Raw genomic sequence first — 22499 nt, 5'->3', positions numbered from 1 at the left:
GTCTCTCTGTCTCTCTATCTCCCTTCTCTCAATTTCTCTGTCTCTATCCAATAACAAACAAACAAAAAAAAGATGACCGCCAACACTTCAAAAATCAGCTTGGACATTTTGTCCGGACTGTATGTAAATGTTACACCAAATCACTTCAATTATTAATACCATGTGCAGTCTACTGTCTTCATCTAAATGAAAAGGAATTCTTTCAACATTCTTTTCATTGTGATAAAGCTTTAGACAAACTACTATAGTTAATACTAGCTTACCGTTTTTTTAGCACAACTGCTCTCTACCACTTACTCTGCGTAAGCTAATGAGGGGGGGAAAGGGGGAAGGAAAAAAAAAAAAAAAAGCTGACAGCTCAGCCTTCCCAAAATCCCCAGTGCAGGAAATTAGTAGACGCTTGCAGCTTAAGACTGGAAAAGCACAACCAGCGTTACTGTCGTACCACCAAGAAATTGCTCAGAGAAAAAGTAACTCCAGACAGGCAAATTAGAAACACTCTACACATGGCAAAAATACAAAGGTCTGATGTCCTACAATCCGCAGCAAAAGCACTCCCCCCCCACCTTCTCTGGGGCCCAGTGTCAATAAAGCCGATGGGCACAAGTGTCAAATAAACCCAGGAACTGTCTGAAAGGAACGAAAACCTGGAGGGGAGGGAATCCCCTGCCATAAACCATTCAGCAAACTGGAGGCTCGATGCCCACCGCCAGAGACACATCACCCACTCCCCCCCCCCAAAGGCTGGAAAAAGCCGAGATCAACAAGTTGGAGAGGGACAGCAAGTAGAGAGCGCTCACTCTCTTGTAGCCCCAACTTAAAAAAAAAAAATCGAGGAAAGGCAAGTGGAGAGAGAGAGGAGCCCCCCCAATAAGTAAATAGCCTTTTAGCAGGAGACCAACATTATCTATCACCCAAGTACCTGGTGGAGGTGCCTTTCCTCACATCGCAGATGCTGCATTTGAAGGCTTCGGCGCTGTTTCGGAAGGTGCAGACGCTACAATCCCAGAACCCTTCGTCTGCCGCAGGTTTCGCTTGTCTTTTTGGCCTTTAGAGGAGTTGGGGGGGGGGGGAGACAGGGAGCAGGGAAAGGAGGGAAAAAAAAGGGGGTGGGGGGGGAGGAAAAAAAGAGAGAGGGAGGGAGGGAGGGAGCAAAACACAGGCGCTGATGAGTCGTTGCAATTCCGCAGAAAGCCGGCGCTGGAAACTTCGCTCGGGCGACCACCCACCCGCCGTTTTCTGCAGACCGGGGAGAAGGGGAGCCGGCAGCGCGCCCCCTCCCCTGCACGCCCTCCCCAGGCGGCCTGCCACCCCCCAGGGCCGGGCCGGGCCAGGCCGGGCGGCTCGCACGCAGGCGGGCGGCGGGCGGCGGCGCCCGGTTAGGGCCGCGCGGGCGCAGGAAGCGGGCGGACTTGTGGACGCGAGCGCGGGCCGGGGTGGGGGGGCCGCCGGGGCGCCGCGGGCCGGATCCGGAGGGGGCGCGCGGGGGCAGCCCGAGGCCGGCGGGGGAGAGGGCCGGCTCCTTCCCCCTGCCTTCCCCGGCTCGCGCCCTCCCTCCCTCCCCACCTGGTTAAATCTCCCTTTGTCTGGGAGGAGTGGCGGCGGCGGCGGCGGCGGAGGGCGGTGAGGAGGAGCCGCCATGGCTGCGGCGCGCACGGCCGCCGGCCCCGAGCGGGAGCGACACCGCCTCCCGCCGCCGCCGCCGCCCGCCGCCTCCCCCCGCCCCCGGATCTCCATCTTAGCAGCGCCTCCCCCCCCCCCCCGCCCCGGGTGGCTCCGGGGCCTAGTCGTCGTCGGCCCCCGCCCGCCCCCAGCCTCCCTCCCCTTCCGCCCCTCGGCTCGGAGCAGGTACCTGGTCGGGCTCTTCTTGTCGCCCATGGTCATGGATGGGCTGTACCCCCGCCCCCCCCAAAGCCGAAACCGGCGCCGCTCGAAGGAGAAACGCCGTCCGGGGAGTCGTCGCAGACCGGCCCCCCTCCCTCCCCCGCGCCCGCCCGCCCGCTCTCAGCCGCTGGGGCTCGAGCTCCGGCCGCCGCTACCGCCGCCGCCGCCAGTCTCCGGACGAGACTAGTCCCCGCCAGCGCCGCCTCCGCCGAGTGACTGACGAGGGGCGGGGCCGGGCGCCGCGCGTCACGCGCCGTGCAGCCAATGGGAGGGCGGCGGTCGGCGCCGCGAGGGCGGGGGCGGGGCGCAGGGGAGGGCGGGGCGTGGCGGACGTGGGCCGGGCCGTCGGTGTGCGTGCCCCGGAGTGTGTGCGCGCTGGGGACGCGCGTGCCTGCCGGTGGCCCCGCGGCCCGGCGCGGCGGAGCGTGCGAGCTCGGCGGGGCGCACGTGGCCGCGCCCGGGAGCCGGCGGTGGGCTGCGGGCCTGGCGCAGCGGGTCCGGCGGGGGCTGTCGCGGGGCCTCGGGTCCCGCAGCCGCCCCGGGGAAGTAGTTGTGCGCAGTTTGCGCTAGCCGCTGGGGCTTGCAACAGCCGCGCCGCACGCAGCGCCTCGAGGCTTGCTGTGTTCCCGGAGCCGACTGGGCCTCTCGGCCCGCTTTCCCCCACCGCGCGCGCTTCTGCTGCTCTGCCACGCGGAGCTTTGTATCTGCGTCTCCTCAAGTCGCTGCCTGCAGCTGGAGCGGCGTGTGCACTGTGCAGAAAGGGTGTGGCACGGCGAAGAGGCCCCCCCCCCCAGGCCCGACCCCGAGTCGGGGGTGGGGGGTGCAGCCTCCAGCTCCAGTCCCCGGGAGCCGAAATAGGGCGTCTCCCTGGGGAAGTTGCTGTTCACATTTCAGGCGGCCACGTGCCAGCTGTCTAACCTGGTGGCTCGGCGCCTGCCTCTCCAAAATAAGGCAGAAAAGCCTCTTCGAGAATTGTTGACGAAAACGCAAGAGGCAGTGCTCGAAAAGCACACCGCTCGGCTCCTGGCGCCTAAAAAAAGAACCAAAAGTATCAGGTTCAGGACTGTTGTCTCTGGGTCTGCGTGTGTACCAGCATCCACCCCCCATCCTCCACTCCCACCCCCCACCCTCGCTTTAGAACATTGTTGAGGGCAGGAACAGGTAGTACCCTTGACTTTCTTCTCTGTTCCAAGAATGGTTACCAAGTTGATGTGAATGTAACAAGGACCTTCTCTGCCCCCAGGCATTGGGGAGTTGTGGCAGGGGAGGACCCTAGGTGATTAGATAAAGTCTTGTCTGAGCTGCAGCCCTGGGTGCGGGATAAACAAGGTCACCGGATGATGTTAAGGAGTTGGGGGTGGGGGGGGTGTGGAGGGAAGATAAGGCCGGCCCCCTGCGCCCATTGAGAAAGGCCCGTTTATAAGCAAACACGAGGTGGGTTGTTATCACGACTGCCTCCTGCAAGGGAGACTTGCAGGGCTGCAGACCAAAGCAGCTCCTGGAGACTGAGTGCCTGGCGAGCAGCAAGTTCTCAGGCCAGGGATCTAGGGGTAGAGAAGGAAAAAGTGACTGTGTCAAGGATGAGCTGGCTGTGCACACACTGTCCTCTCCTGGCAGGGGCCCTCTCCACAGAACCAGGAGGGACAGCTCGGTTTAGCAGGGGCCAACTAGGTGCCCTGCCTGCTCAGAAACGGAAGGGAGGAAAAGGGGATTGGGACCAAAGGGGCCGGAGGAACCTAGGAGCATGCACACAAACCATGGCCCAACGCCCACATCTTGGTCTCTGGTATCTGCCTGGCATACTCACAGGACTCTGCTTCTGGTATGATGTGACTGAAAGAAAAAAAGGCACTAGGAAATGATGGCCGTGGAGATGGCACGGTGGATAAAGCCTTGCACTCTGAAGCATAAGGTCCTGAGTTTGATTCCCAGCATTTTATATGCCAAAACAATGCTCTGGTTCTCTCTCCTCCATAAATAATTTTTTTAAAAAGGAAATAAAGGAAGAAAAAAAAAAAAGTCCCAGCTAGGTGAGTAGCTTCAGTGGAGATAGACATAGGTAGTTTAGAAATAGGAAGAACAATGGGAGTCGGGCTGTAGCGCAGCGGGTTAAGAGCAGGTGGCGCAAAGCACAAGGACCGGCACAAGGATCCCGGTTCGAACCCGGCTCCCCACCTGCAGGGGAGTCGCTTCACAGGCGGTGAAGCAGGTCTGCAGGTGTCTATCTTTCTCTCCTCCTCTCTGTCTTCCCCTCCTCTCTCCATTTCTCTCTGTCCTATCCAACAACAACAACAATAATAACTACAACAATAAAACAACAAGGGCAACAAAAGGAAATAAATAAATAAAATAAATATTAAAAAAAAAGAAATAGGAAGAACACTGAATTACTGTTTTTATTTATATAGAGTAAAATGTACAACTCAGGCTCCGTATATCTGTGTGGATTACACCGTTATATCAACCATCCATAGCAAGATGTAAAACCTTCTCATCCTCCCAGTGAACTACTTCCTTCCCAGCACCTAATCACTGTGCTGACTTCAATCACCAAAGTTTAGCTCTTCCTGTTCATGAAAGTCATATATGTATGCAGGTCATGTGGTATGGGCTCCTGTGTCCATCTGGAACCTTTGGCTGGGTATATTTATATTAAAAACTTTAATAAAAATAAATATTTGTGATAGTAATCCATATTGTTGTCTTTATACTGTCTTACTTTAAAGGGGGGGGGGAAAGCTCTTCACGTTTATAAGAATAAAAGAGGGAGAAGAAGACAAAGTAGTAGTTGTCGTTCAAGGGGCCAATGACAGTGAGATGCTTCACCTGTGAGGGTGCGTGCTTTGCCAATGTTTGAGACCCAGGTTCGAGTCTCCAGTATACCCCATGGGAGTACTATAACAATGGGGCAAGCTTCTGTGCAATTGTACCTCCTCTCTCTCTGTTTCTTTTCTTTCTCTCTCTACATAAAAAGGAGTCAACCCAGAGCAGCAAAGTCCAAATGAACAAAATAAAAGAGAAGGGGGGGGGGGAGAAAGAAAGAAAGGGAGGAAGGAAGGAAGGAAGAAAGGATGAAAAAAAGAAATTCCAGAACAGAGAGCCAACTTCTAGGAACGCATCAGATCCGCACATCACCCTGTGGTTCTGGTTTCCTTCAGATGTTGGAGGTAATATCTACCTAAAGTCTCCTCGTAGTTGGTGGCATTCACCCTGCAGACTTCTAGAGCAGCGTGTTACATGTTACGGTGCGTTCTGGCTCCCAGGAGAACCACAGGCAATTCTAGAGCTGAGGTTCCCACCTGAGTTAACTGAGGACCATACATTTCTCCCAGGTGTTTCTTTGGGCCAGTTTGAAGAAAGGAAAAAAAAGAGCAGTTCTGTCTCCTGTCTTAAACATCCACTTCATTTTTCATTTAATGTTTGTGTGTTTGTGTGTTTGTTTTTCTGCTTTACTTAAAACTGATTTGGGGGCTGGGCGGTAACACAGCAGATTAAGCGCAGGTGCTGCCAAGCCCAAGGACCGGCATAAGGATCCCGGTTCGAGCCCCTGGCTCCCCACCTGCAGGGGGGTCATTTCACAGGCGTTGAAGCAGGTCTGCAGGTGTCTATCTTTCTCTCCCCCTCTCTGTCTTCCCCTCCTCTCTCCATTTCTCTCTGCCCTATCCAACAATGATGACATCAATAATAATAACAATAAACAACAAGGGCAGCAAAAGGAAAAAACAGCCTCCAGTAGCAGCGGATTTGTAGTGCAGGCACTGAGCCCCAGTGATAACACTGGAGGGGAAAAAAAAAACTCATTTGAAATTCTTGGCTTTAGAATGCATCCTGGTTAGAAACCAAAACAGTCATGCCTCTATCATAGGGTCTTTGCACTTGCTACTCCCCCTGCCTAGAGAGTCTCCCACCACACACACACAGACAGAGAGAGAGAGAGAACTCCACTTAAAAAAAAATTTTTTTTTAATCTTTATTTATTGAAGACAGTCAGAAATTGAGAGGGAAAAAGGGGTGACAGAAGCACTGCTTCACCACTCGCAAAGCTTTCCCAATGCAGGTGAGGACTGGGGGCTTGAACCCGGGTCCTTGTGCACTGTACCACCACCCGGCCCTGAGAACTCCATTTTTAGGCCATTTTGTTTCAGTTGATGCAGATCTTTGTTCATAAGTCCCATTCTCTCAATGAGGTTACCCTTGCTTGCCCAATCCAAAAATCTCATATGCCAACCTACAACTGATTGCTCTGCCCCTCATAACTGTTTTTCTGCCTTCTCTGTGGCACTTATTGCTGTCGCACCATAGCTGGCAGCTTATTCATCTTGCTTAGCAGATCTTTACACCAGCCCCCACCCCAAAGAAAGGTAGTAGTAATCCCCATAATGGTAGGGACTCCCACCACAGCCTTCTTATGCTTCCTCTCCTCACTGATCTACTGATATATCAGGTGCCCAGAACAGGGCTTGGTAAACATGTGTTGAAAAGAATTTCTTTCATTTTCCAAGAATTTATAAAAGAACAGCTAGGTGCCGTGCCCCTTCCCAGAGGGTGAAAGATCAGATAAACCATAGAGACCTGACTCCTAATCTTTTGGAGTTTACATTCCAGTGAAGAAACCAGATTTTATACAAGTAAACAAGAGAAGAGGACACGGGGGGAAGGGTTGACGAGCTGGCTGGTGGCAGAGGGGCGCTTGAAATAGGTGAGATTGCCTGGAAGAGTTGGAATGGGGTATTATGAATGGCCTGAGGGCCAGCAGCAGTTAATGGTGGAGGAGAAGTGAGCTGGGACTGGACAGAGAGAGCCAAATCTGTCCTTCAGGGTAGGATGGGCTTAGCTGGGAGTGAGGTCCTTATGCCCTGGACTATAGAAGCCACGGATGAGTTTCCCAGGAGAATTTGTCCACATGGGACCCCGTAATGAAAGAGATGGTTGGGGGAAGTGGAGGTTGGAAGTTTGGCAGGGAGGGCTGAGAGACCAAGAGGAGCAGTGTCTCCTTCCTTTCTTGTGCTAAGAAACAAACAACAACAACAAAAAAACCTACTAGTGCTTGCCCATAGAAGGGTCTGGAACAATACCAACTGTGTTTCCTCATACCTTTCAATACACAAGTGCTGCTCTCAGGCAAGACTCTAGATGCTCACAAAGACTGTGACTCTGAGACTCAGAAATACCAAAGAACACAAGCTGGTAAGAGAAAAAGTCTTTCTCCAAATACGTCAGGGTTTACTCCCAGCCAACCCATGTTATACCTTCAAATGCTCTGTGCCCTCAAACTCTAGTTCAGGATGACATTTTCACCTATCTTCAAGGAAAAGAGAGATAAGGAGGGTAAACGCATGAATATGTCATTCCATCCAAGTAAATGATCAGTTGTTGATTGTTAAGAAGAACTTTTTTCATTCTGAGATTATAGCCTTCCTTTTATTTTTCCCCTTTTCTCTGAAGATTGTGTAAGTCATTGTTTGCTCTCATTCATTTCTTAACAAACTTCATGCCTAAACAATTCTGCCACTCCTATAAATTCTTTTTCTTTTTAATTTCAGATAGAGGGAGGGAGACAGAAAGAGAGAGAGACACCATTGCACTGACCATGAAAGTTCCAGATGCGGGGGCCAGGTGGGGTAGCACAGCGGGTTAAGTACACATGGCACAAAGTGCAAGGACCAGCATAAGGATCCCTGTTTGGCCCCCCTGGCTCCCCACCTGCAGGGGGGGAGTCCCTTCACAGGCGATGAAGCAGGTATGTAAGTGTCTATCTTTCTCTCCCCCCTCTGTTTTCTCCTCCTCTTTCCATTTCTCTCTGTCCTATACAACAACGACGACAATAATAACAGCAATACTAATAACAACAACGATGAACAACAAGGACAACAAAAGGGGAAAAAAAATATATGAAAGTTCCAGATGCCATGTGTGGTGAATCGGTGTGATGCTGGGAGCTTGAACCCATAACTGGGTGAGCTATCTCCTGGTAACATCTAAGCTGCGGCTTTATAAGTGTCCTCTTTTTCAACAAGGGCAACAAAAGGGGAAAAAAATGTCTCCAGGAGCAGTGGATTCATGGTACAGGCACCAAGCCCTGGCAATAACCCTGGAGGAAAAAAAAATTTACAAAAAAAAATAAGTGCCCCCTTTTTAATGGAATAATAGCAATAGTAGGTGGTAGTTGCCTTTCCTAAAAATGTCCATCACAGGCCAGACCAAAAGTTGACAATTCTGTACTGGTTTCCCAATCATCTCTCTTCACTGGTTTTATTCTTGATATTTTAAGTTTTTTGTTTTGTTTTTATTTTATTTTTTTAATATTTATTTATTCCCTTTTGTTGCCCTTGTTACTTCATTGTTGTAGCTATTATTATTGTTGTTGTTGTTGTTGGATAGGACAGAGAGAAATGGAGGAAGGGAGACAGAGAGGGGGAGAGAAAGATAGACACCTGCAGACCTGCTTCACCGCTTGTGAAGCAAGTCCCCTACAAGTGGGGAGCTGGGGTCTTGAACCGGGATCCTTAAGCCGGTCTTTGAGCTTTTGTGCCATGTGCACTTAACCCGCTGCGCTACCGCCCAACTCCCAATATTTTAAGTTTTTGAAGATCTAAATGGTTTTAATGAAACTTTCAGACAGGGAAAGATAGCATAATGACCATGCAAACAGACTCGTGCCCAAGCTTCCCAGGATCCGGGTTCAATTCCCCTGCTGTACCACCATAAGCCAAAGCTGAATGGTGCACTGAGAGAGAGAGAGTGTAAGAAACTAACTTCCAAAGCTAGTGTTCTTGAGGGGGAAGAGGAGGTAGAAAGCAGTATCATTTGGTCACTGAAGATGCTACCAAAAAGAACAGAAGCTGGGAAAGTCAGGCTTCCTAATGTAATTGCTAAGATTTAATGTCTTTTGGGCTGGATATTCCTTCAGTGCTTTAAGAGAGAATATTATCTCTTGAAGCAGCTATGTACCTGGAATGTCTATGTCTTAGAAACTGGGGGTGGAGGGAGTAGTTCATTTCACTCAAAAACGAAGAGGTAAGTGTGTGCTTTGCACATGTGAGGCATCAGTTTGATCCCTGGCACAGTGTTAACCCAGAGTACTGCTCCATTTTCACAGTGCTCTCATATAAAGTAATTCTCAAATAAAAAAAAAAAAAGATACAGACTTGTGCTGGTATCATTTGTAAAGTGACACTGAAGATAGAATTAGCTTCTCAGAAAGCAGCCCCAAGTCAAAGAGGTAGGGCTTCCCTGTCACCTGCATTTGAACCTTAGCCAGACTTCGTGACCAATCATGATGTTACCTGTGCAGCATCTGTAAGAGATGCAAACTTGTATTGATCTGCTTCTTGACAGAGGAAAATATCCAAGTCCAACTGCTCTGGGTTATACACTTCACACCACTGTACAAAAAGTAATTCAAAATCTATCTAGACCTAAGTATAGTCTCTAAAATTCTGAAACTCCAAAAGAAAATGTAGGGGAAAAGCTACATGACCTTGATAAACAAAGCTTTCTTAGGCATGATCCACAAAAAACATGATCTGTAAAAGAAAAGTTGAAGGCTGGGGTGTGGGTGTGTGGAGGAAATAGCTCCATTTCTTTGAGCACAGTGTTTGTACGTCCGAGGCTCCAAAGTCCCAGGTTCCATCCCCAGAACCACAGTAAACCAGAGCTGAGCAGTGTTCTTGGATCTCAGGCTCTCTCTCTCTCTCTTTCTCTCTCATAAAAATAAATAGGACAATTTTTATTAAAAGAGAGAGAGAGAAGAAGTTGATAGCATAGATCTCATCAGAATTAAATACCTCTGCTCTTTGAAAGACACTGTTAAAGAGGAGACACAGAGACAGCTCACCTGGGAAGGCACCCATGTTGTCATGAACATGGTCTAGGTTTGAGCTCTTATATCACAAAAAGCTCTGTGGCATTGGAGGAAACTTTAGTGTCTGTCGCTCTTCTTTCTCTCTCTCTCTGAAAAAGTTAGCTCAGAGTAATGAAGTTCCAGTGCTTGGGGGGGAAATTAATTAAGAAAACAAAAACAGGCTCAGCAAATTAGCTAACTCGCATAGTACATTGTTTGGTCATATACTCGACCTAGGTTTCAGCCAAGCCCTTATAACACTGGAGGAAGTTTCAGTGGCGTTTTGTTTTGTTTTGTTTATCAGAGAACTGCTAAACTCTGGCTTATGGTGGTGTTGGGATGAACCTGGGATTCTGGAGCCTCAGGCATAAGAGTCTCTTTACATAACCATTATGCTATCTACCCCTTCCCTCTCTGTCTCCTTTTACATAACTAATAAAGTCAGCCTGGAGCAGTGAAGCCCTAGCAATAATACACACACACACACTAACACACAAACACACACACACACACACACACACACACACACACACGTACACGAGTGGAAGAAGGAACTGACTACAGAAGTAGGGATAGCAAAAGGGAACATAGAAGGAATTTACATCTTGATTTTAAGATGATTATAGGACAAGATGTATTTATCAAAATTTGGAAAAGTTTATGTAAATTAAACCTCACTAAGTCTGACTTGTAACCATTCTGAATTGAGAAATTCCGTGAGTCCTTCCATTCCATATTCCCTGTCCCCTTAAGAGCCACAGTTTTGTAATTTTGATCTGTACCTAGCACTGTGGATAACCCTGTGATTTCCCAAGTGTTCTTTTCAGTAATTCACCCAACTGCTCAGACTATAAGTCTGGGAGTCATGTCTCCCCCTTTCTCTCTCTCTCTCTCTCTCTTGATAGAGGAGGCAGAGAAAGAGAAAGAAAGAGACCACAGCACCAAAGCTTCCTTCAAGAGACAAAAAAAAAACAACATACTATCCAAGTGAGCCCCTCTTTTCCTTTTATCTCCTCCATCAGCAAATCTTTTGCATTTGACTTTCAGTATAAATCCTGGTGGCCACCAAGGTGGCTCAGAGGCAGAGCACAGGACTTGCATGTGTGAAGCCCGTTCCATCCTCAATACACATCTACAGGACTACTGCAATAGCCTCTTTCATTCATAAAAACCAATCAATAAATAATATATATTCTAAATATGACCACTCCTCCCCCCCCCACACACACAAAGCACTGCTCAGCTCTGGCTTATGGTAGTGCTGGGGATTGAATCTGGGACCTCAGGCATGAAAGTCTTTTACATAACCATTATTCTCTCTCTCTCTGTCTCTATCCCTCTCCCACTTCCACTCCCTCTCTATATATCTCTTTTTCTTCTTCTTCTTTATTTATTATTTATTTATTCCCTTTTGTTGCCCTTGTTTTATTATTGTAGTTGTTGTTGTCGTTGTTGGATAGGACAGAGAGAAATGGAGAGAGGCGGGGAAGACAGAGAGGGGGAGAGAAAGATAGACACCTGCAGACCTGCTTCACCACCTGTGAAGTGACCTCCCTGCAGGTGGAGAACCAGGGGTTTGAACCAGGATCCTTACTCCAGTCTATTAACACTTAACCCGCTAAGCTACCACCTGACTCCCTTCTTTTTTTTTTTTTTTTTTTTTTAACCAGAGCATTGTTCAGCTCTGGCTAATGATGGTGCAGGGGATTGAACCTGGAACTTCAGAGCCTCAGGCGTTAGAGTCTTTTTTGCATAACCATTATGCTATCTACCCCCACCCTCAACCCCCATTATGGTCTCCTCAACCTACAGCACTGCTTCACCATCTGTGAAGCTTCCTCTCTGGAAGTGGGGATCTGGGAGCTTGAACCCAGGTCCTTGCTCATGGTAACGTGCATTCTACCAACTGTGCCACTGCTCGGCCCCTGACCAGTTCATTTTGCTTTGACTTTTCATCATCACTGGAGCTTCACTGCTCTTGGTCAACTTTTTCAGGTAGAGAGGGAGAATGGGAAACGAAGTCTCTCCCAGTGCTGTGGAAGCCAACTCAGACCTGGGTCACACATGGCCAAGCAGGTACCCACATAGGTGGATCATCTTACTGACCCTAATCACTTCTCATTATCTCATTCCCACTGCTCCAACCCAAGTCAGGATCACCCCCATCAGCCTCCTCATCAGTTTTCTCTCTGTTAGGGTTATTGTTAGGGTTATTGGTGCCTGCACAACCTCTCTACCATTCTAGCAGCCATTCTTTTTAATAGACAGTGAGAGACAGAGAGAAAAGTGAAGAAAGAGATGGAGAAAAGGAGAGATACTTACAGCATGGTTCCATTGCTTGTGAAGCTTCACTGCTGCAGATAAAGACCAGGAGCTTGTGATGCTTCACCCCTGCAGATGAAGACCTGGAGCTTGTGAAGCTTCACCCCTGCAGATGAAGACCAGGAGCTTGTGAAGCTTCACCCCTGCAGATGAAGACCAGGAGCTTGTGAAGCTTCACCCCTGCAGATGAAGACCAGGAACTTGTGAAGCTTCACCCCTGCAGATGAAGACCAGGAGCTTGAATTCAGGTCCTCACCCTGAGTTCCATGTTTATGCTTTACTAGGTGAGCCATGTCCTGGCCTCCCTGTGTGATTTCTTTTCCATCCTTATCATGACCTGGTGTACATGAAGTATAATTTGTTTTTTTCCTTTATTCTTTCATTAAAAATTTAATTTCTATCATCGCTATGACTTTGCTTTGCTTTTTTTTCTGTATCCCGGTATCTAGAACAACGTAGGGAAGCTCCTGCACAGAGTGGGAACTTGAAAATTACTTATGGAGGGTGTGGAGGGTAGCTCAGTGGGTAGCATGCACGTCTAGTCATGCACAAGGCCCTGTGTCTGACCCTGGGCACCATGGACAGCAGCTGCAGAACTGCATGGAAGGTGGAAACTGTTTGGTTTCTCTTCCCCCCTCCCCCACCTCTTTCTTTCTACCCCCTTTACTCTCCACTACCTAAGGATCTAGAATTTTGGGAGTCAGGCGGTAGCACAGCAGGTTAAGCGCAGGTGGCGCTAAGAGCAAGGACTGGCATAAGGATCCTGGTTCAAGCCCCTGGCTCCCTACCTGCAGGGGAGTCGCTACACAAGCAGTGAAGTAGGTCAGCAGGTGTCTGTCTTTCTCTCCCCATCTCTGTCTTCCCTTCTTCTCTCCATTTCTCTCTGTCCTATCCAACAACAACAATAACAACAACAACAATAGTAACTACAACAATAAAACAACAAGGGCAATAAAAGGAAATAAAGAAAAAAGAAAAAAAAATTTTTAAATAAAGGATTTAGAAATTTTTAAATTGGACTATAGAGGTTGCTCAGTGGTGTCACGCATGTTCCAGGTCCTCAGTTCAACCCCCCACCCCCCGCCCCGCAAAAAAAATATCATTGTGGAATGAATGAATGAGACACATTTATATATGTTACCCCACTGAAGCTCCACATGCCCAGTGAGCTAAAAATGCCCATTGCTCCATCAGATAGATGAAGTAACTAAGTCAGTAAAGTGGCTTACCAAGAGTCAGGAAGAGAGTGTGAATTCAGACAAAGATTCTGACTCTCCAAATCCATCATTCCTTACACTCCCTCCTCTAAAGCTTAGTCATTAAAGAAGATCAGAGTTTTGGAAAGGTGCCTGAAGAAAGGTGGAAGTTAAGACCTAGCAGTCATTTCTAAAAGAACTGAAGTTCCCTACTCCTCCTCCTCCTCCTCCACCTCCTCCTCCTCCTCCTCTTGTTTCTCTCCCTCCTCCTTTTTCCCACATGGCTATTACTGTACACCAGGCTTACAGGAAGACTCCAACACTCCTGGCGGCCATTATTTTCTTCCTCTCTTTTTGGATAGAGACAGAGAGAAATGGACGGGGCGGTGGGCAGGCAGTGAGAGAGACACCTACAGCACTGCTCCACCACTTGTGTGCACTCTGCCCAGGGTACACCACCTCCCGGCCCCTGAGTCCTCTCTCTTTCTTCTTCTCCTTCTTCTCCTCCTCCTCCTCCTTCTTCTTCTCCTTCTCCTCTTCCTCCTCCTCCTCCTCCTTCTCCCCCTTTTCCTTCTCCTCTTCCTTCTTCTTCTTCTTCCTCTTCCTCTCCTCCATCTCCTCCTCCTCCTTCTCCTCCTCTTTCTTCTTCTCCTATTTCTCCTCCTTCTCCTTTCTTTCTTTCTTTCTTTCTTTCTTTCTTTCTTTCTTTCTTTCTTTCTTTCTTTTGACTTAGGACCTCACATAGACACAATCTCACTGTTCCTGGGCTGAGTTTTTCACTCCTTTTACTTCAGAAATATACATAAAGCGAGAAATACCAGAGCACCAAGGCTTCTCCTAGTGCTTTGGCACTCCTGTGTGGTAGTAGGGCTCATTCCCAGCTGTGAACATGGTAACACACATGTCCTACTGGGTGAGATAGGGAGGGTTTCAGTTCCTGGCAGACCTAGTTTCTAGGCCTAGTTTGCTGTGAGTTCCCACAGGCCAGCCATTTGTGTCAGGGCCCAGGGAATGAGTATGTTCTGGGCACCACCCTGGCTCAGGACTATGATGTCGAGCAGGCATTACCTGCAGTGAGATGATTTTCTTCACTGATGATTCCACAGCTATTGATGCCTGAAGCCAGAACCTGCTATGCTGACAGTTTGTTCTAAAACTTGAATTTCCACCCCAAGATCAGTCACAGAGAGTGGAAAGGAAGATCAAAACCATTCATCTAGTTCTACTTTTTTTTTTTTTTTTTTTAAACTCGGGCAAAAACCTGAGAGATTGAGATTGCACAGGAAGTTCACACATGTGACTGCTGCGTTAGCATCCATCTTCTGCTTCCACTTACTCGGGAGGAGACCCCAGCCCAGGCAGAGCTCATGACCTGCCCAAGCCCAGAGAACCATGAGCAGAATTTTATTGTTGTTGTTGTTGTCATTGGAGCTCTACCACTCAAACCAACTTTTAAAATTTCATTTATTTTATTTCTGAGACAGATGCAGACACACACACACACACACACACACAGAGAGAGAAACACCAGAGCACTGCTCCGCTCTGGCCTATGGTGGTGTGGGGGGATTGAACCTGGGACTTAGAAGCCCCAGGCATGAAAGTCTGTTTGCATAACCAATGCTTTCTCCCCCACCCTAACTTTTTTAGATAGAGAGAGACAGAGAGGGAAGGATAATACAACACTGAAGCTTCCCCCCAGTGTGGCAGAGGTTGGAATCAGAGCCTGGGTCATGCCCAGGGCAAAGCAGACACCCTCCTAGGTGAGCTATCTTGCTGGCCCTGTCAGCAGAATTTAAACCAGGTGTTTGGATCATGGGTTCTGTCTTCTACACTACAAACAGGATCCTGAGAACCCAGCATCCTAGGATACAATACTTTAAAAAGAATGATCATAGACCTTCTAGTATTAGGGCCTACTTATACAATCTTTATGGACTGAATTGTGTCTTTTCCAGGTTCACACATTAGATCCTAAATCCCACTTCCTTAGACTGTGACTGTGTCTGGGCCTTTCAAAAGGTGATGAAATGAAAATGAGGCCACTGGGTTGTCGTTAATCCAGTATGAGTGGAAGAGACTTCATGGATGGGTGTGACTGACAGAGGTCACATGGAGACACAGCAAGGAAGAGGCATCAACAAGACGAAAGAGGCCAAGAGAGGGGAACCAGAGGATAACACACTGGATAGAACATTCTTGCTACCATGCACACGGACCCAGATTCAACCTCCCAGTCCCCGCCTGCAAGGGAGAAGCTTCACAGGTGATTAAGCACTGCTGCAGGTCTTTGTTTCTTTGTTTCTCCCTCTTTATCCCCCCTTTCCCTCTCAATTTCCTTTTTTTTAATTTTAAAAATATTTTTATTTTTATGAGAAAGAGTAGATCCAGAGGGAAAGATAGATAGATAGATAGATAGATAGAGAGAGAGAGAGAGAAAGAGAGAGACCAGAACACTACTCAGTTCTGGATTATAGTGGTGCTGGGGACCAAACCTGGGACCTCTGGACCTCAGGCTTGAAAGGTTTTTGCAGAACCATTATTCTGTCTCTCCAGCCTCCCTCTCCATTTCTGTCTCCATCCAAAATAAAAAAGAAATAAAGAAGTAAATGAGGCTGAGGGAGTAAGCAACCCTGAAGACTTCTTGATCTTGGACTTCCCATCCCTAGGACTGTGAGGTAGTACATGTCTAGTGTTTGAAAGACCCAGTCTATACAGTACCTATTACAGTGAACTAAGACACGCACTGGGTTTGTAGGTAACTCAAAGACTGCTATGGTATGATAATAACCAAAAACATAGGGAGTGTCTGCTCACGTGAGGTGCTACGTAGTATTTTAACCCTCTGAATGCTGATAATAACCCTTTGAGGAAATGACTATAATCATGTCCCTTTTTATAAATAAAGGAACTGAGACACAAAAAAAAAAGAGAGAAAGAGAGGAAAAAAGAAAGGAAGGAAGGAAGGAAGAAAGAAAGAAAGAAAGAAAGAGAGGAAAAAAGAAAGAAAGGAAGGAAGGAAGGAAGGAAGGAAGGAAGGAAGGAAGGAGAAAAAAAAATGTGGCTGCCCTGAGTCCTATTTGGAAAGTGGCAGGACTGGGATTTGAACCCAAGCAGGCCAGGCACTGGAACCAGTGCTCTAGGATTTAGTTAAGTTCATTTTCATCCCTATTTTCCAAATGAAGAAAGAAAATGAGGTACATGCCTTAATATTCTAGCATCAGAGGATGGCAGGACCAGAATTCCACACTCTCTGTTCTTTATCACAGATGAAATCCCTGGAATTCAAGAATTCCGTGAGTCATTCACTGGAGGGATCCACCTGGGGGAATAAGCAAAAATCTAAGCATGTAAACAAAAGAGACAGGAGGAAAAAAGAAAGAAAGAAAGAGAGAGGAAGGAAGGAAGGAAGGAAGGAAGGAAAGAAAGACTGATCTGCAAGGGTTGAAGCATTAAATGAAGAGTTTGGGGCCACTTACAGGATAAGGAGAGAGAGCAAACTCGAGCCTGATTTTGGGAAGACTAGAAGACGAATGTCCTTTACCTCCTCCCCTTCACTTCACTGCTGGCCACTGGACAGAAGCAGTCACTTGAAAGCAACTGGCAGGATTTTTTTTCTTTCCCAAAGCACTGCTGGGGTCTGGCTTGTAACTGTGCCAGGGACTGAACCTAGGAACTTGGAGCCTCAGGCATGAAACTCTTTTTTTTTTTTTTTTTTTAATATTTATTTTCCCTTTTGTTGCCCTTTGTTGTTGTTGTTGTTGTTGTTGTTGTTGATGTCATCATTGTTGGATAGGACAGAGGAAATGGAAAGAGGAGGGAAGACAGAGAGGGGGAGAGAAAGATAGACACCTGCAGACCTGCTTCACCGCCTGTGAAGCGACTCCCCTGCAGGTGGGGTGCTGGGGGCTTGAACTGGGATCCTTATGCTGGTCCTTGTGCTTCACGCTCCATGCACTTAACTTGCTGCGCTACTGCCCAACTCCTGAAAGTCTTATTTCTTTTTAATTCATTTATTATTGGATAGAGACAGAGAAAAAGTGAGAGGAAAGGAGGAGATAGAGAGGGAGAGAGACATCTGCAGCACTGCTTTACCATTCGTGAAGCTTTCCCTCTGCAGGTGGGGACCAGGGACTTGAACCTGGTTCCTTGTGCACTGTAGTGTGTGTGTGTGTGTGTGTGTGTGTGTTCTCAACCAGGTGCTCCACCACCTGGTCCCCTGAAAGTCTTCTTTGTATAACCACTATGCTATCTCCCTGGCCCTTTTCTGATTTTTTTTAAACATTTTATTTATTTATTTATTTTCCCTTTTGTTGCCCTTGTTGTTTATTTTAACATTGTTGTGGTTATTGATGTGGCTGTTGTTGGATAGGACAGAGAGAAATGGAGAGAGGAGGGGAAGACAGAGAGGGGGAGAGAAAGACAGACACCTGCAGACCTGCTTCACCGCCTGTGAAGCGACTCCCCTGCAGGTGGGGAGCCGGGGGCTCGAACCGGAATCCTTACGCTGCCCCTTGAGCTTTGTGCCACCTGTGCTTAACCTGCTGCTCCACTGCCCGGCTCCCTCCTTTTCTGATTTTTATCCATAGTGTTGGCCGGCATTTATGAGGCCCCTAGTATGTGCCAGAGACCAGATGGTAACAACTCTGAGATTATAAAGAACTCTCTAGACCTTGGCTGTTGGCACGCAGCTGAGAGAGATGGGCACAGAGCAGATAATGAGGTCCCAGTGGTGAGGTTCATGGCACCCAAGGGATTATAATCCTTTTTCTGTGCTATTTTGTCTCCAGGTACAATCTCATGTTGTCCATAGATTCTTGGAAATCGTAACTTTAAGGAAAATGATATATAATGAAAACAGGCACTTGAATCACGTCATTTTTGTTCAGTGTAGGTGAGGGGGGTTCCTCTTTCTCATCCACGTTATAATAATAGGACACTGAATGGAGTGACATTATCCAGAGCCTGCTGTATTTCCCCCTTCCTCAACCAGACTATGGGCCTGTTCTCTGTCTTAAGAAGCATGATAAAGTAAAAGCAAAAAAAAAAAGGGGGGGGGGACCTGTCAGTTTTTGCCTCTCATGTTCCATTATTCTAAAGTCTCTAAGTTCCCCCCAAGGAGAGGTGGGGCATAGACAGATATTCAGAAGGAAGCAGAGAGGAATACTTTTTTCCAGATAAGAAAATGCTTTCCAGCTTTGGATAGATAGCACAATGGTTCTGCAAGAGACTTCCATGCCTGAAGCTCTGAGGTCCCAGGCTCAATACCCAGCACCACCATAAACCAGAGCTGAGCAGTACTCTGGTCTCTCTCTGTATCTCTCAGAAAGAAGGAAAGAAAGAGAGAAGGGGGGGGGGGAAGGAAGGGTGGGGGTAGACAGCATAATGGTTATGCAAAAGAAACTCTCATGCCTGAGGCTCCAAAGTCCCAGGTTCAATCCCCCCCTGCATGGCCATAAGCCAGAGCTGAGCAGTGCTCTGGTAAAACAAACAAACAAACATAAAGGAGGGGGGAGGGAACAAACAAACAAACATAAAGGAGGGGGGAGGGATATAAAAGACCTCCCTGGAGTTGAGTGGTAGGTAGCTCAGCAGGTTAAGTGAAGGTGGTGCAAAGCACAAGAACTGGTGTAAGGATCCCGGTTCGAGCCCCCGGCTCCCCATATTCAGGGGAGTCACTTCACAAGCGGTGAAGCAGGTCTGCAGGTGTCTGTCTTTCTCTCCCCCTCTCTGTCTTCCCCTCCTCTCTCCATTCCTCTCTGTCCTATCCAACAACAATGACATCAATAATAATAATAACAACTACAACAATAAAACAAGGGCAACAAAAGGGAGTAAATAAATAAACAAATATTTTTTTTAAAAAAAGAAATGGAGAAAAAAAATGCAAAAAAAAAAAAAGTTTCCCAGGTGCTGACAGAGGGTGGGGAGACTGGGATCAATGAGACAAATAGGACTGAATGTCAGAGAGTAGGGTGATCTCTTCCATAGAGAGAACCCCAAGAAGGAAGGATGCAGAACCAGAGCTAGAGAGGAGGACGAGGTCTCTGCAGAGATAATTCTTGTAGAGATTTCAAAGATACAGCATATAGTGGGCTTTGCCAAGAAGGCCCCTGGTCTTGAATGGGGTCATGATAAGAAAAGCAGGAATGTCATTATGATAACCTGTGATAAAGCAAAGCCCTGAGACCAGGAAGATACTGCCTTCAGCATCCTCACGCTAGCTTATCTACAGCTTCTTCTATACAAGACTGGGGAGAGAGGGGGGTTAGGAAAATAGCTCACCTGGATAAAAAGTTGCTTTGCCATATGCATGACCCAGGTTCAAGTCCAGTCTCCACTGGACTGGAGGAAGTTTTGGTGTTCAGTGTCTTTGCTTCTCTCTCTCTCTTTCTCCCTCTTTCCTGTATGTGTCTCTAACTAAAAAAAAAAAAAAAAGAAAGAAAGAAAGAAAGAAAAAATCGACCTGGACTAGTGAAGCCTTGATGATGACGAATGACAATTATAATAGATGATGGTGGTAATAATAATATAAAACAATGCTGGGGGGTAGGATGTAGGGAAAGGGAGCAGCTTTCAGGTCCTGTTGCATGATAGTGTGGAGTCTGGGGGTAAGAGTGTTTTGCAGAAAACTAAGAGATTTTGCACATGCTCCAACAACTGATTAAGTCATTAATCCTCCCAGTAAAAAAAAAAAAAAAAAAAAGGAAACAAGTTGAGACAGATGAAAATAAGAAATGCTGTCTGCACATGCGTGCAAACTAAAACTACACGTGTTTGGAGAAGCAAACCAAGGTACAGCCAGGATTGTCCAGGAGACAAGTCAGGGAGGACATACCAGATCAAGGCAATGGTACCCACAGTGACATGAAGGAGCAGTGTCTCACAGGGCACAGAGAAGCCTGTATGGTGGAGTTTGGAGGGTGTGTGCCATGGTGCAGGCGAGTTCAGAGTGGCTGGCCTCCTAGTAGCCGTGCAGTTTGGTTGGGCTTTATCTTGAAAAGCAGGGTTGACTGATTATCCACCTGTTTCAGTTAGGGTAGTTATAGGACTAGCCTGAATTTTTTAATCTCTTTGGGAACAATGTAGATGGTGATAGCTCAGAGTGAGAAAAGGGGAAGAAAACTAGTAAAATAAGAACTGGAAAAAAAAAAGTGGAGAGTGAAATAACAGAATGAGAGTCCAGGAAGATAGCACCATCCCTGGCAGTGCAACAGACTTTCATGGGTGGGGCATGAAAGAGATCTCCAACTGAATCGCTGGCATCACCATCAGAAACCATAGATGAACAATATTCCAGTGAAGATGGCAAAAGAAGGGGAGGAGGAGGAGGAGGAGGAGGAGGAGGAAGAGGAGGGAGTGGGAAAGGAGGAAGAGAAGCACATGAGGTGGGGAGAAAGAATGAGAGACATTCAACAGTTGAATCTCCTTGACATGATTCATGATTAGACTTTGGAGGTGAGGCAGAAGGAGGAGTCGAGGATGGTGTCCAGGCTTCTGACTTGATGAACTGAATGGGTCACGGTGACAGTACTAGGGAGAGTCACAGGAAGGAAGCTGCTTCGAGGAAATGTAGAGTTGAGTCGAGTAGAGGTCGTATTTGATGTGTCGTTCAGGGTACTCTGACCACCAGTCACAACAACAAACAATGAGGAAATGCATTATTAGCTTAGTTAGAAGCCTCAGCCCTAGACCAGATACAATCAGCCCTTTATTAAACACCAAGACTCCACCCTTCTCTTGCTGGCTTTGGCCTAAGTAACCCTCCTGACTGCAGACAGTTGTCATCACTCCAACTTTACAAAATACAACACCTAGACGGATGAGGGAACTGTCCTTTGTTTGCACTTCTCAATGTTTTTTAAAATATTTATTTGTTTGTTTGTTTTATTTATTTATTGGATAGAGACAGAGAAATTGAGAGGGGAAGGGGTGGTAGAAGTAGAGACACCTGCAGCACTGCTTTATTGCTCATGAAGCTTCTCCCCTGCAGGTGGGGACCGAGGGCTTGAGCCTGGGTCCTTGCATACTGTGTATGCTCTACCAGGTGTTTCTTGGTTTATGTATGAGAAAACCAGAGCACCACTCTGGTACATGTGCTATCAGGGACTGAACTCAGGACCTCACGCTTGAGAGTCAAACACCTCATCTATTCTGCCACTTCCCAGGCCATTGCTGTGTGTGTGTGTGCGTGTTTTTAAAGTATTTATAAAAAGGAAATACTGACAAAACCCATAGGCTAAGAGGGGCACAACTCCACACAATTCCCACCACCAGAACTCTGTATCCCATCCCCTCCCCTGATAGCTTTCCTATTCTTTAACCCTCTGGACCCAGGGTCATTAGGGGATGCAGAAGGTGGGAGGTCTGGCTTCTGTAATTGCTTCCCCAATGAACAAGGGCATTGACAGGTCGATCCATACTCCCAGCCTGTCTCTCTCTTTCCCTAGTGGGGTGGAGCTCTGGGGAGGTGGGGCTTTAGGACACATAGGTGGAGTCATCTGCCCAGGGAAGTCTGTTTGGCATCATGTTAGCATCTGGAACCTGGTGGCCTCTCCAGAGAATCCCAGGTTGAAAGCTGCTTCTTTTCGAAGCTCACACTGAGTGTTGTCTCCAAGTTGCCATCTTGGCTCCGCTCCCCTGCTGTGTGTATTTTTTAAAAGGAAAACAATGATTTCTAGTCACCCCCCAGCAATCTTCATTACGTTTTACTTACAGAACTGTTCACATGCCCAGCCCACAGTAACAGGCTCTGGTCAGTGCCAGGTATGGAATGGTGGCATCTGTGGCACATGCATCTTGGAAACAGAGACCAGAGGGCAGGTTTTGGCTTGGACATCTCATCGGGTTACTAACTAAAAGCAAGGCTATGGACAAGCACCTACAGGGACAGGGGCAGAGAGAAGAAAAAGGGGGTGGGGGCCAGGTGGTGGCACACTTGGTTGAGTGCACACATTAATTACAGTGCGCAAGGACCCAGGTTCAAGCCCCTGGTTCCCACTCGCAGGGAGAAAGCTTCCCAAGTGGTGGAGCAGGGCTGCAGGTATCTCTCTGTCTTTCTCTATCTTCCCCTCTCCTCTCAATTTCTCTGTCTCTATCCAATAGTAAATAAATAAAATTAAAAGAACTAATCAAAAGAGGAGAAAAAGGGGCCGGAGAGAGCCCTAGGAAATACTCTACCTCAGGGACAGTCTGGAGATGAGATACGGCGTGATCATTTGAAAACAAGGCCCTAGAGTCAAACCAGCCTACAT

General features: G+C 47.6%; 1 protein-coding gene across 1 annotated transcript in view; it reads right to left on the bottom strand.

Moving 5' to 3' along the window:
* RYBP (RING1 and YY1 binding protein) overlaps positions 1–2079 on the bottom strand; it is a 44881-nt gene extending 42802 nt beyond the window's left edge. Inside the window, exons 1-2 of the mRNA XM_060202863.1 lie at positions 1853–2079; positions 923–1048 (exon numbers count right to left, since the gene is read on the bottom strand). Coding sequence (XP_060058846.1) covers positions 923–1048; positions 1853–1884 — 158 coding nt within the window. The 5' untranslated portion in view covers positions 1885–2079. The remainder of the gene's footprint in view (positions 1–922; positions 1049–1852) is intronic.
* Positions 2080–22499: the final 20420 nt, after the last annotated feature.

The sequence above is a fragment of the Erinaceus europaeus genome, chromosome 12 (assembly GCF_950295315.1).
Source record: "Erinaceus europaeus chromosome 12, mEriEur2.1, whole genome shotgun sequence".
Lineage (NCBI taxonomy): Eukaryota > Metazoa > Chordata > Mammalia > Eulipotyphla > Erinaceidae > Erinaceus > Erinaceus europaeus.
This window is presented reverse-complemented; position numbering and strand designations above follow the sequence as displayed.